The sequence below is a fragment of the Balaenoptera ricei genome, chromosome 19 (assembly GCF_028023285.1).
Source record: "Balaenoptera ricei isolate mBalRic1 chromosome 19, mBalRic1.hap2, whole genome shotgun sequence".
Classification (NCBI taxonomy): Eukaryota; Metazoa; Chordata; class Mammalia; order Artiodactyla; family Balaenopteridae; genus Balaenoptera; species Balaenoptera ricei.
Window position 1 is genome coordinate 46,105,688 of NC_082657.1, and position 13,842 is coordinate 46,119,529.

The 13,842-nt window shown below is 40.1% G+C and overlaps 1 protein-coding gene across 2 annotated transcripts in view; it reads left to right on the forward strand.

Annotated features, from left to right (window-relative positions):
• TANGO6 (transport and golgi organization 6 homolog) overlaps nucleotides 1-13,842 on the forward strand; it is a 179,419-nt gene that overhangs the window by 68,671 nt on the left and 96,906 nt on the right. Inside the window, exons 13-14 of one of the 2 annotated variants that reach the window (XM_059905483.1) lie at nucleotides 2,528-3,043; nucleotides 5,391-5,448. In XM_059905483.1, the coding sequence (XP_059761466.1) occupies nucleotides 2,528-3,043; nucleotides 5,391-5,448 (574 nt within the window). The remainder of the gene's footprint in view (nucleotides 1-2,527; nucleotides 3,044-5,390; nucleotides 5,449-13,842) is intronic. The other variant, XM_059905484.1, reaches the window with a different exon arrangement.

Sequence of the window (13,842 nt, forward strand, 5' to 3'; positions counted from 1 at the left end):
GAGTATGTAGTGTATATGATATTAAATTGTGAATTAGTGGGACTTATGATGTAACAGCATATCAATATTTGAAGATATTGGTACTTGATATCCTGTGAAGGAAAATTTGCATCCAAATTTTAAGCTGGAAAGTCACTGGAATAACTGTTCAGAAAAGAATCACAACTACATGATTGTTTAGATTTTTGGTATGTATGTTGAGAACTGTGTACAAATTGAAATGTCTGTGTACTGATCCTCAAAACAACCAATAAAATCTCAATTATGAAAGAAAAAAATAGGAAATGAAAAAGAAGATACTTTTATACATACACTTTTATATACATATGTACATTAAGAAAGTGCATATTTTTTACATACACTGTAGATATAAGTAGATATTCCCATTTCAGATGCTTAAAGAAAAAACAAAGGTCCATGATACTACAGAGGCATTGAACGAAGTCTAGCGTAATGATAACACTTGCATAATTATTCTAAAATGTCTTTTCCAGTTCCACATAGATTCTTGATAAAATTGACCCTTTTCTTAGGTGACATATTTTTATGGTGAAATTCTACAGGTACAAACCTGACATATACCTCAAGTTTTCATTTACTTGGGAGGAAAGTGATAGAGAGAATGAACAGTAACAATTCTGTGGAAGTATAACATGAGAATATTATATAGGTCCTATGAAAACAGTTGGTTAATTGATTGGTTGGTTGGATAATGAAGTGCATGAATGAGTAAGTAATAAATACCCTGCCTTGTTCTAAAAAGGATTTAAGACATGCAAGGTTTTCAAATGATCAGGGCTTCATGAAGCTTAATATGACAGTTTTTCCAGTATTCTCAAACAGAAAAGGATCACCACTGATTCTTGTTTCTTCACTGACCTCTCGTGCACCTTTCCTAGTAAGGCATGATTAGAACAAAGCTTCTGGAGAGAATAAGATCTTACGTAGTTTTCACTCCCGTTTTCTAGGAGAAATTCCCTTCTGCCAGTTACCATCCCAGTCCCTTCCAGACCTACGATGCCCTTGTATGCTAACCAGCCACTTTATAAGAAGAGCTTTATTCATTCAAGTGAGACTGTTGTAAGGTTTAGGTAAGAGTGTGGACTCTAGAGCCAGACTTGTTTGCTATTTTTTTTTTGGCTGCACTATGCGGCTTGCAAGATCTTAGTTCCCCGGGCAGGGATTGAACCTGGGCCCATGGCAATGGAAGTTCAGAGTCCTATGGACTGCCAGGGAATTCCCAAGTATATATATTTTTATGCTTTTTAAATTTATTTTTTATTTTTTGGCTGCACTGTGTAGCATGTGGATCTTCGTTCCCGGACCAGGAATTGAATGCATCCCCCCTGCAGGAGCCAGACTTGTTGAGTTCACATCTTACCATCTTCTAGTTGTGTGACCTTAGACATGTTACCTAACTGTTCTGTGCCTCAGTTTCTCCCCTGTTTACCCATCCCTTTCTCCCTCTCTCTCTCCTGCGTTGGGTCTTTGTTGCTGCGCGTGGGCTTTCTCTAGTTGCAGAGAGCAGGGTCTACTCTTCGTTGCAGTGCACGGGCTTCTCATGGCAGTAGCTTCTCGTTGCAGAGCACGGGCTCTAGGCACGTGGGCTTCAGTAGTTGTGGCATGTGAGCTCAGCAGTTGTGGCTCGCGGGCTCTAGAGCGGAGGCTTAGTAGTTGTGGAGCATGGGCTTAGTTGCTCCGCGGCATGTGGGATCTTCCTGGACCAGGAATTGAACCCATGTCCCCTGCATTGGCAGGCAGATTCTTAACCACTGCGCCACCACGGAAGTTCCTCCCCCCATTTAAAATATAAATAATAATAGTAACTAGATCATAGGGCCATGAATATGTATGTGTATTTTTTGTTTATTGTATTTATTTTTAAAACATACACATAGCACTTACTGTGTATCAGGCACTAAGTACTTTGCTAATATGGACTCATCTTTTTATGGCAAAAGGGACATGAAATTAAAAAATACAGTAATACAATAAAAATCAAAATATAAAAGAATTTCACCATACGACTGGGTATTAAAATATGTTATGGTAAGAATAGCTGTAAGAGACAAACAGTCTAAGATGTAAGTGGGTACAAAGGATGAAAAGAGGCTATTCACAGAAGAAGAAATGCAGACAGTTAATAAACATGGAAGAATGCTTAACAGCACTGTTAGTCTGGTTAATGCAAATTAAAATAATCAGCCATGTTTTGCCCATCAGATTGTAAAAATTAAGACTAATAATATGTGGGGGAGTGGGGAGGGAAGAAAAGAGTAATAATTTGCATTACTGATATATGTTTTTTAACTTAGAAAAGTACCTGCACAAGGTAAGTATTCAATAAATGTTAGCTGTAATTATTCAACCATAGTATTAGAGTACCAGACTCAGGCTATATGCTGATTACACCAGGAACAAGGTTTCGTTCCTACCCCTTTTTCTCAGGATCTGTTGCCTTGTGCTCAGGTCATTTTAACATCCGCTATGTTAATTTGGATTTGGCATTTTTCATTTCATTTTGTAGTTGAAGTCAAGTGAATTTGCCATTCTGAAGCAATTGCTGCCTCTGTTGGAGAAGGTCTCCAACACATACCCTGACCCTGTCATCCAGGAACTCGCCGTTGATCTCCGCATCACCATCTCTACCCACGGAGCCTTTTCTACTGAGGCTGTCAGTGTGGCTGCCCAGAGTACCCTGAACAAAAAGGATCCAGAAGGGAAAAGGGAAGAGCAGCAACAAGCCAGTTATGAAAGATACAGCAATGTGTCTTATAACCACCTTGAACAACAGCGAAGCCATTGCACATCCAACCAAACAAGCCTGACACCTAATGCTCCACTCGTTCCTCAGGAAGTCCGTGAGCCCAGCATCACTACAAACCAGAAATCAGGAAGCATAACCACAGAACAGCTCCAGGAAGCTCTTTTATCAGCTTATGATCCTCAAATTCCAACACGGGCTGCTGCCCTGAGAACTCTTTCTCGCTGGATAGAGCAGAGAGAACCAAAAGCCCTTGAGATGCAGGAGAAGCTTCTCAAGGTGAGTAGAACACCACACACACGCATACGCGCGCGCGCACACACACACACACACACACACACACACGGTGAGACCACTTTCCAGGAGCCTTGACTTGTATCAAGCACTGTCCTAGGCCACCCTTGGAGAAATTGTGATTGTTCTATGGAGGCAAGACTCAGACACAGGAAAGACTTAGATACACATGAGACTCAGTTGAACACGAGCAGGGTGTCAGAACTTTTACAGCCAAGAAACCCTGTGGACAGTCAGGAGAAGGAGAGAGTTGAAATCTGGAGGAAGTAGATCTTGACATGGCTTCACAAACTAGTAACGTTTGAGCCAATGAAAGAAGACCCTGAGCAAATTCCCAGAGCAAATTCCTTTTCTGGTAGATAAGGCCACTTTCAACACTGTGACCAGCCAAGATAAGCCACCTGTTTTTTCTGGGCCCCTTTCAGAGGGGCTTTGGACAGAACTGGGTCCCCTCCCCACTTTGCCTCCATCACAGTGAAAAGGCTGTTCTTGATATCGTAGATTTATGTGGGAGACTGTATATGCTTAGTTGGGGATCTTTTCCCTTTTGTGGAAATTGTCCTGACTTCAGTATGGGTTAGAGATTAAGAGCCAAGGGTCTAGAGACGACTGATCAAATTACAGATCATTTTCTTGGACAAAGTCACTTAAACTTTCTGAGCCTCAATTTTTACATCTGTAAAGTGAGGATAGTTGTAACTGGACGCACTTTATGTTGAAAGATTTAAAATAAAATAATTTGGGGATTCCCTGGCATCCAGTGGTTAGGACTTGGCGCTTTCACTGCCAGGGCCCCGAGTTCAGTCTCTGATCAGGGAACTAAGATCCTGCAAGCCGCACCGCACAGCCTAAACAAATAAATACGTAAATAAAATAATCCATGTAAAGCACGAATTATAGTGGCAGGCACATAATGAGCACCCAATAAAGGTTTAGTATTATTATTATTATATTACTATTATCTTTTCCATATACTCTAGCCATTAGACTAAGAATTATAATTCTGATTGAAAACATTTATTTTTAGTCACTAAAGTATTAGAACCAGTAGTGTAATGATAACTTCTGTTTATTGAGCCAGGCCCTATGCCTTTCAGACATTATCTCTAATCCTGGCAATGACCAAAATATTAACATTATCCTCATTTTATAGATGAGAAAACTGAGGCACAGAAATGTGCCAAGGATTTGCTGTCATTGAAATGTTGCTGAAAACCTCAAATTACATATCTCCTTTGAGTAATCATTAAAAATATGCCTTCACACACCTATTTAGATGGTTAATGCTATGAACACCTTTGGAGTTTTCTTTAGGTAACTTAACTTTCATCTGCTATACATAATTGGTCATCAAGTCCTGTCAATTCTTTTTTCAAGAAGTCTTTCAAATCTATCTGTTCCTCTTCATTCCCATGGCTACTACCCTGGATTAAGCTTCTCTTACTCCATACATGATTTCCACCCCTTCCAACCTGGCCATTTTCCCAACTTAACTAATCTTGGGCTCTCCCTAACATGCCACAGATGTGGAGACCAGCAGTATCAAGTTGATATCAAGAATTACTGTTCCTGTAAAGGACACATCACCTTATATGGAAAGACACCCCCCGTCTTCTAGATACCAAACAGGAGGGACATGGGCATATGGCCACTGTCTTCCTCTGGCCCTTGTGTTAGGGCCTAAGCCTAACATGTCAACTGTCATATCTTCTAGATAAGCAGTACCCACTGCGGTTGACGTGCCCTGGTGGGTTCCTAAATTATGAGATGTGTTGAGAGTAATTTGTTACTGATGTCAGTTGAAGTGCTGAAATTTGCAAAAGATTTTTTAAAATAGAACAGATTCAAGGTTATCCCAATAATAACATCTCCGTCTTGGCACTTGCATTTCCATACGCTTTCTGAGTGCAAGAGAAAAGGATCAAATTATAGCAGGTGTTCCATTAATTTTACATAACCCCAAACCTGGCCTCTGTGTGTCAGGGCCTGTAGTCTGTCATGTCATATCTAAGAATGGGCTATCTACTTTGGGCTGTAGTGGAAAAAATGTTGAGGATTGTTCTTCCAGATTTTGGCTTCCATGCCTATTCTTGGTGTATACTCAACAACTTCAAGAAGTATCTCCCCTATAATCGCTACCCTCTTTTAGCTGTTGTAACAATGGGACTTCGAACGTATATACTGTTTTCCCCACAAGATTCTAAAGTCAGACCGATATCTTGCTATAACAAAGAGGAAGAAAAGCATTTATCTTTTTGAGGCTGCTCTAAAGGTCTCTTAAATCTTGCTTGCTGTTTGTGAATCATATCACTACTGTGTTCTGTGGTTCCAGATATTCTTGGAGAACTTGGAGCATGAAGACACCTTTATATATCTGTCTGCTATTCAGGGTAAGTTAGTCCTGGTTAAAGGACTTTGAGTTTGTGGACCAAAGATTATATCATGTATGTTTGCACAAAATCTCTAAATTCCTAGAGCCACAGACTGTTGGACATTTTGTCCCTCTTCCTGTCTCCTAGCTAGGACTTGATTTCAGTCATGATGATAATATTCCTAGAGAGTTCCTAAAGGGGTCCTAGAGAGTTTCGGTATCTCATAATGATAAGGAAGCCTTTATTTATGTTTACTTATCATTCTATAGATTAAATCCCATTTCCTCTAATTCAGGGAGGTAAAGAATGGCTCACACATGAGCTCTCATTATGTTGGCCTTTTAGGAACCTGACTACTGTCACTGTGCACCTTTGTTCTGTCTTTTTATTTATTTATTTATTTATTTATTTTTGGCTGTGTTGGGTCTTCATTGCTGCACACGGGCCCTCTCTAGTTGAAGTGAGCAGGGGCCACTCTTCATTGCAGTGCACGGGCCTCTCATTGTGGTGGCCTCTCCTGTTGGGAGCACGGGCTCTAGGCGTGAGGGCTCAGTAGTTGTGGCACACGGGCTCAGCTGCTCCGCGACACGTGGGATCTTCCCAGACCAGGGCTTGAACCCGTGTCCCCTGCATTGGCAGGCGGACTCCTAACCACTGCGCCACCAGGGAAGCCCTGCTCTGTCTTTAAGCTAAAAGAATCTCAGAATATATAATATTTCGTCATCAAAACATTTTTTGCAATAATTTTATTTCTCTTTTGTGATTCTTTGTTGTTCTCATCTCCATTAATTTGTGGATTTCAAGTCCTCAGAGGATTTCTCCTCTCAGAGAGAGGCCTCATGGAAAGGGGTAAGAAGCAGGCACCCTTCCCAAAAGGGTAAGAAGCAGACACGGTGAGAAGGCAGAATTAAGTCACAGTCTCTCTTGGCTCCATCAGTGTCGTATAGGCCTCAGGGGCGGGAGGTGGATCACCGGGATGCGCCGCCCCTTCCCCTGCTTCTCAGCTGTGTGAACTTTGGCAAATTACTTAATCTCTCTGGGCTTCAAGTTCTTACCTGTAAAAAGGGAGCTAAATAGGAATGTAAAATGGTACAGCTGCTTTAGAAAACGATCTGGGAGTTCCTTGAAAAGATAAATGTAGAGTTGTCACTTGACCCAGCAATTCTAAGTATTCACCCATGAGAAATGAAAACACATTCCACACAGAAACTTGTACATGAATGTTCATAATAGCCAAAAGGTGGAAACAATCCAAATGTCCACCATTTGATGAATGGATAGACAAAATGTGGTATATACATACAATGGAATATTATTCAGCCAAAAGTAATAATGAAGTACTGAGACATGTTACAGCATGGATTAACCTTGAAAACATTATAGGTGAAAGAAGCCAGTCACAAAAAAAACCACATATTGTATGGTTTCTTTATATGAAATGTCCAGAATAGGTAAATTTATGGAGACAGAAAGTAGATGAGTAGTTGTCTAGGGCTAGGGAGAAAGGGGAAAGGTTTGGGAGGTGATAGCTAAAGGGTACGGGGTTTCCTTGTGGGGCGATGAAAACATTCTAAAATTGATTGTGGTGATGTTTGTACAGCTCTGTCAGTATGCTAGGAACCATTGAATTGTATATTTTAAATTGGTGAATTTTATGGTATGTGAATTGTATCTCAATAAAGCTATCACCAAAAAAATAATAAAATAAAATTTAATGAGGATAAGCTGGGACAAAGTGAGAGCGTGGCATTGACATATATACACTACCAAATGTAAAACAGATAGCTAGTGGGAAGCTGCTGCATAGCACAGGGAGATCAGCTCATGCTTTGTTACCACCTAGAGGGGTGGGATAGGGAGGGTGGGAAGGAGACACAAGAGGGACGGGTTATGGGGATATATGTATATGTATAGCTGATTCACTTTGTTATAAAGCAGAAACTAACACAATAATGTAAAGTAATTATACTCCAATAAAGATGTTAAAAAAAAATCTAATGAGGAGGAGAGGGATAAAACTGTCAGAGATTAAGGAGATTAAATATAATATGGTAGATAGGATCCTGGAACAGAAAAAGGACACTAGGGAAAAACTAAGAGAATCTGAGTAAATTATGGACTTTAGTTGATAATGAAATGTCAGTATTAGTTCATTAATTGTGATAATGTACCATGCTAATGTAAAACTTAATAATAGGGGCAACTGGGTATGCAGTATATGGGAACCTTCTGTGCATCTTCTCAATAAATCCATAAATCTAAAACTATTCTATCATTAAAAGTTTATAAAGGGGGCTAACATTACATGAGTTAATATCTTGAAAGTGCTTAGTACATATTAAGTGTTCGATATGTTAGCTATTATGGTTTTAATGTTATCATCATCATCATATCACTACTATTTCTGTTGTTAGATTGCTAGGTAATAATGTGGTGATATGTGTAACTTCTCAGAGCTAAAGCTTGAGTAGGTCGATTCTGTCAGGTAGTTCCTGCTACATGATAGATTACTGCAACACCCAGTCTTATTTATTTATTATCATATATTATCACTCATGAATCTGTAGACAAATGGGGTTCAGCTGACCTGGTCTGGGCTGGGCAGCCCTGCCGCTCCCTGCAGGTCGGTGGGCTGCAGTAGCTCTGCTGCACCTGTTCCTGATCGTCCCTGGTCCAGGGCCTCCCAGGGCGCATTCGTGTGGTGATGGCGGAAGTGTATGAGAGCAAGAATAAACTCGAGAGGCCTCTTCGGGCCTAAGCTTGGAACTGACAACCTATCGCTTCTGCCTCATTCTGATGGCTAAAGCAAGTCATGTGGCCCAACCCAAAAGTCAAGGGATGGAGAAATATGCTCTGTCCCTTTAGTGGGACAAACTGCCAAGTCACGGAGCAAAGGACGTGGATGCAGGGAGGGGTGAAGAATTGAAGCCAGTAATGCAGTCCTTCAGCCAAGGTTCTCTGTGAGCACAAAGGCACATGCAGCTCCTTACTGGCTACTTATTTCTTGGTGTAGTTTGGGTATCCTCTATGCAGACCTGGAAGTTGAAACTTAAGAGAGAGTTCAGAGGGGAAGGTGTACAGCAATGAAGGCCTGAGCCTTGGAATTCATTCTTTACTCAACAAACATTTATCGTGCACCTACTATATAGTACAAAACACTTTCACAGTGAGTTTCATGACTTAGTTAAAAAACACGAAGACATTCTTCAAAGGAGACAAAATAACCAGTCACAGAGATAAAAGGACAGCCAGGCCAGAGCAGAAGAGTGGAGCATGTCGAGAGAGAAAGTGATTACTGGCAGCTGAGAGGTCACAGAGACCAAGAATTGAGATAAGCCTAAGGGCTCGATGGGGCTCAGGAAGCCACATGACAATGAGTGGCACTTATGGAAATCAAATAAATCAATGAGGCAAGAACCTAAAGTGCTGATAATAAGTCAGAAAACAAGTCATCCTGTACTTTTTTCCAGGAGACTGTAATACTGTCAAGGAGATGTTTCTCATTGATTTTTTAATTTTTTTTTTGCACAAGATTTTCAGGAAGCGGTGGTGTGTCATTCTCATACAGCAACATTGCTGTTTGGAATAAGTCTTTTAGCTGATTAACCCACTGAGCTCATTAGCCTCTAGGGTCTGCTATAAAAATCACAACTGTTGGTTTTGTGTTTGTTTTTACCACTTTTAATTGGTGTGCTAATCAGTTAGTAGCTAATTTGGGGATGAAGAACATGGGAGGTAGAGGTCTAATTTCTGTTCTCTGCTCCCCATGGCAGACGAGTTTGAATTAATTGATGTTTTTGGTGTTTGTAACATGCACTTAAAGGCCAAGGCCTTAGGTGAATTTCCCATTAAGAAAGGAAAGAGCTGAATTTTCCCACCTGCATTGCCAATTTCATTTGCCCAGGCATAAAACTCCAGAGCCAAGCCATTCTGGATGTCCAGTCAGACAGTCAGACAAGACCAGCCCATGTGTAAATGTCCTGTAGTACAAGGGGGCTTGGCTGTGGTTTGAGTAGCATTAGTTTTGGGGAGTATGAGTAAGTGTGTGTATAAAGTCTTACTCTTCTAGGCTGACTGAATGTTTCCATGTAAAAGCTACAAGGTATCCTTTGCTTGCTTTATTTGTTATTTTGGATCTCTTTTGTAATTTCTCACCAACTTTGTTTGCAGTCAAGGCACAGAGCAGAGGGGAATTAAATAAGTTCATTCATTCAACAGATATTTATTGATGCCTGATACAGGAATGTCTGATGTACGTATTATCTGTACATCACAACAATCTGAGAACTAAATTCCCTGTGAGTTAAAATTTAATTTTATGAAATACTGCATCTCTTTTTAGTCCTACTGAGAAAGTGATGGTTGATTTAGTTCTCATAGCAGCTGCTCCCAGACACTCAATAGCAGCTTCTTCCGGCAGAGAATTTTATACAAGTTGCTGAGTTCCAGTTACAATCCAGAGTTTATAAATAGAACACTTAATCTTAGACTGTGTCCTTTAAGTGTCTCTCCTTTTTAGACTTCTTGTATACTCTTTTTCTCATTGTTTTATCATCATACAAGTTAATACATTCTTATTGTTTTAAAAACATTTAAATGGCAAGAAAGTGTATAAGATAAAAAGTGGCAGTCTTTCTCTTCTCCAAAATAGGATTTAAGATATGTCCTTAAGAGTCCCATAATGGGGACTTCCCTGGTGGCGCAGTGGTTAAGAATCTGCCTGCCAGTGCAGGAGACACGGGTTTGAGCCCTGGTCCAGGAAGATCCCATATGCTGTGGAGCAACTAAGCCCGTGCGCCACAACTGCTGAGCCTGGTCTCTAGAGCCCACGAGCCACAACTACTGAGCCCACATGCCACAACTACTGAGCCCACGTGCCACAACTACTGAGCCCGCGTGCCACAACTACTGAAGCCCCCGCGCTCTAGAGCCTGTGCTCCGCAACAAGAGAAGCAACCACAATGAGAAACCCGCGCACCACAACGAAGAGTAGCCCCTGCTTGTCGCAACTATAGAAAGCCCATGTGCAGCAACGAAGACCCAATGCAGCCAAAAATAAATTAATAAATTAATAAATTAATTAAAAAATTAAAAAAAAAAGAGTCCCATAATGTATATTTGACGTTTGGGGCATTTTTCACATTTCAGTCTTAAAATAGATGTTCAGTAATGAATGTGATAAATAAATACATGATCTTCAAATAAGATATTATAGCCAAGTTATTTATCTTAGTGTGCATCTGCTTGTGTGTCCTCACAGTCACTTTTAATTATTTAAAGAACATTTTGAAAGCAACACCAGTGATAGCTGCATTTCGGGGATCCAAGTGATCCCCATCGGTGTCAAAAGAATCTTTGGACGAAACTACTAGGCTTGTGGCAAAAAGAAAAGAAACCCTAAGCTCTGAGCCAAGCATGGGAGGGGAAAGTATGCCAGTGTGTGTAGTGAAGAGAATCTAGACATCTTGACATGCTTGAACAAATTGCACTAACTCTTCTACCCTTTTCCTTTCCCAGAAGAGTTTTCATTTCTGGCAAAAGAGCCAAGGGGAGGGAAGGCAAAAGGCCTGGAAGGGAGGAAAGTAGATACAAGGTGAAATTGTTTTTACAGAGTTTCAAACTGAGCAGGGTTACAAGTCTTAACTTGTCAGAGACTGAACTCCCTATCCATTCTCAGATTTCTACTTCAAATAAACTAAGTTGGGCAACCATTAACTGAAAATAATTCTATCCCCTGAAGGACCATCTAATTGGATTGGGCATTGAAATTTGGAATGTAGTCCTGTGAAGTTTATCATCTCCATTTATGTCCTTGAAATGGGAAGATTTCTTTTGTGTCCAGACCTTGTACCACCTAATTAACAAATGAGCATTTAGCGAATGTCTCTCATATATGCTAGCTCAGTAAATTCTTGAAGTAGTTCTGGGAAATAGACATTATCGCCATTTTTTAAACTTCTTATTTGAGATTTAATTTACACACCTGAAATTCACCCATTTAGAATGTGCAATTCAGTGGTTTCTGGTACATTTAGAGATTTGTGCAACCATCACCACTATCTAATTTTAGAACTTTTTATCTCAAAAAGAAACCTTATATCCATTATCAGTCAGTTCCCATTCCTCACTCCCCCTTGCCCCTGGGAACCACTAATCTACTTTTTGTCTCTATGGATTTGCCTATTCTGGACTTTTCATAATATAGAATGTGTGGACTTTTTTGTCTGGTTCTTTTCACTTAGCATAACATTTGTGAGGTTCATCCATGTTGTAGCATGTATCAGGACCTCATTCCTTTTTATGGCTGAATAATATTCCATTGTACTATTGATTAACCACATTTTGTTTATCCATTCATCAGTTGATGGACATTTGAGTTGTTTTTACTTTTAAGCTGTTATGAGGGACACTGTAATGAGTATTCACGTACAAGTTTTTGTGTGGACATATGTTTTCATTGCTCCTGGGTATACATGAGGGAATGGAATTACTGGGTCATATAGTAATTCTATGTTTAACCCTTTGAGGAACTGTCAAACTGTTTTCCAAAGTGGCTGCACCATTTTACTTTCCCACGAGCAATGTATGAGAGTTTCAATTTCTCTACATCCTGACCAATACTTGTTATTGTCTGTCCTTTTATTATAGCCATATTAGTAAGTGTGAAGTGGTATCTCATTGTGATTTTGATTTGTACTTCTCTAATGACTGATGAGGCTGAGCATCTTTTCATGAGCTTATTTTGCATTTCTCTATCTTCTTTGGAAAGATGTCTATTCAGATTCTTTGCCCATTTTTTTCCTTTGCCCATTTTTAAATTGGATTGTCTTTTCATTATTTAGTTGTAAGAATTCATATATTCTGGAAACATGTACTTTATCAAGTATACGGATTGGAGATATTTTCTGCCATTCAGTGGGTTGTCTTTTCTCTTACTAATGGTGTCATTTGAAGCACTAAACTTCTTACTTTCTTTTTCTTTTTTTTTTAAATTTATTATTTATTTGGCTGCGCCTGGTCTTAGTTGCGTCATGAGAGATCTTTAGTTGTGGCATGCAGGCTCTCAGTTGTGGCTGCATGTGGGATCCAGCTCCCTGACCAGAGATCGAACCCAGGCCCCTGCCATTGGGAGCGTGGAGTCCCACCCACTGGGCCATCAGGGAAGTCCCCTAAACTTCTTACTTTTGATGAAGTCCAGCTTATCAGTTTCCTCTCTTATTACTTTCACTTTTGGTGTCATTTCTAAGAAATCATTGCCTAACCCAAGATAATGGAGATTTACTTCTGTGTTTTTTTCCAAGAGTTTTATTGTTTTGGCTCTTAACGTTTAAGTCTGTGATCCATTTTGAGTTAATTTTTAGGTGTGATGAGAGATATCCTCTTTCTATAGCTAAAAATTCTGAGACTTACATAGGTTAAGTCCCCTTTCCAAGATTACATAGCAAGTAATTTGAACCTTGTTGTTGACCTTCAAATCTTGCCCCCTCCTCTCCAGTACACTTGGTTACTCTAGAACTTTTCAAATAATGATAGAATTTGCTCCTATTGTTGTGCTTTTAAAGATAGAAAACATATTATGATTATGATTATCAATATTTATTAAAAGTGAATAATGCTTAATCATCTATAAAGCTTTGATTCTGTCAACAATCTTGAAATATAATAAAAGCAGATATAATTTTTTTATAAATGAAGAATTGACTTGCCTACAGCCAAAGAAGTTGGGAGAGTGGCGGAGCTGGGACCAGACCCATATCTCAGGGATTCCCAGTCCACTGTACCTTATCTTAACTACAGCCCAAGTGAAATATATTATGCCTCCTCCCCTTCTCCAAGTCAGAGATTGTATTTTAAAGCCCAGAATACTTGTGTTTTACATGAGCTCTTTTTTTTTTAATAAATTTATTTTATTTATTTTTATTTTTGGCTGTGTTGGGTCTTTGTTGCTGCGCACAGGCCTCCTCTAGCTGAGGCAAGCGGGGGCCACTCTTCGTTGCAGTGCGTGGGCCTCTCATTGCGGTGGCTTCTCTTGTTGCGGAGCACGGGCTCTAGGCGCGTGGGCCTCAGCAGTTGTGGCATGCAGGCTCAATAGTTGTGGCTCGCGGGCTCTAGAGCTCAGGCTCAGCAGCTGTGGTGCACGGGCCTAGTTGCTCCGCGGCATGCGGGATCTTCTTGGACCAGGGCTTGAACACGTGTCGCCTGCATTGGCAGACGGACTCTCAACCACTGCGCCACCAGGGAAGCCCCTGAGCTCATTTTTGAAATATCTGTCCACTGGTTTCCTCTATCAATTGAAGATTGATACACTCAGATTTACATTAGAATATTTAGCAATTTAGTACTTTTACCTGCAAGTAAAAGATAATTGACTACTTCAGGTTTAGTTATTTTCACTTTCTAAGATTTCCCAGG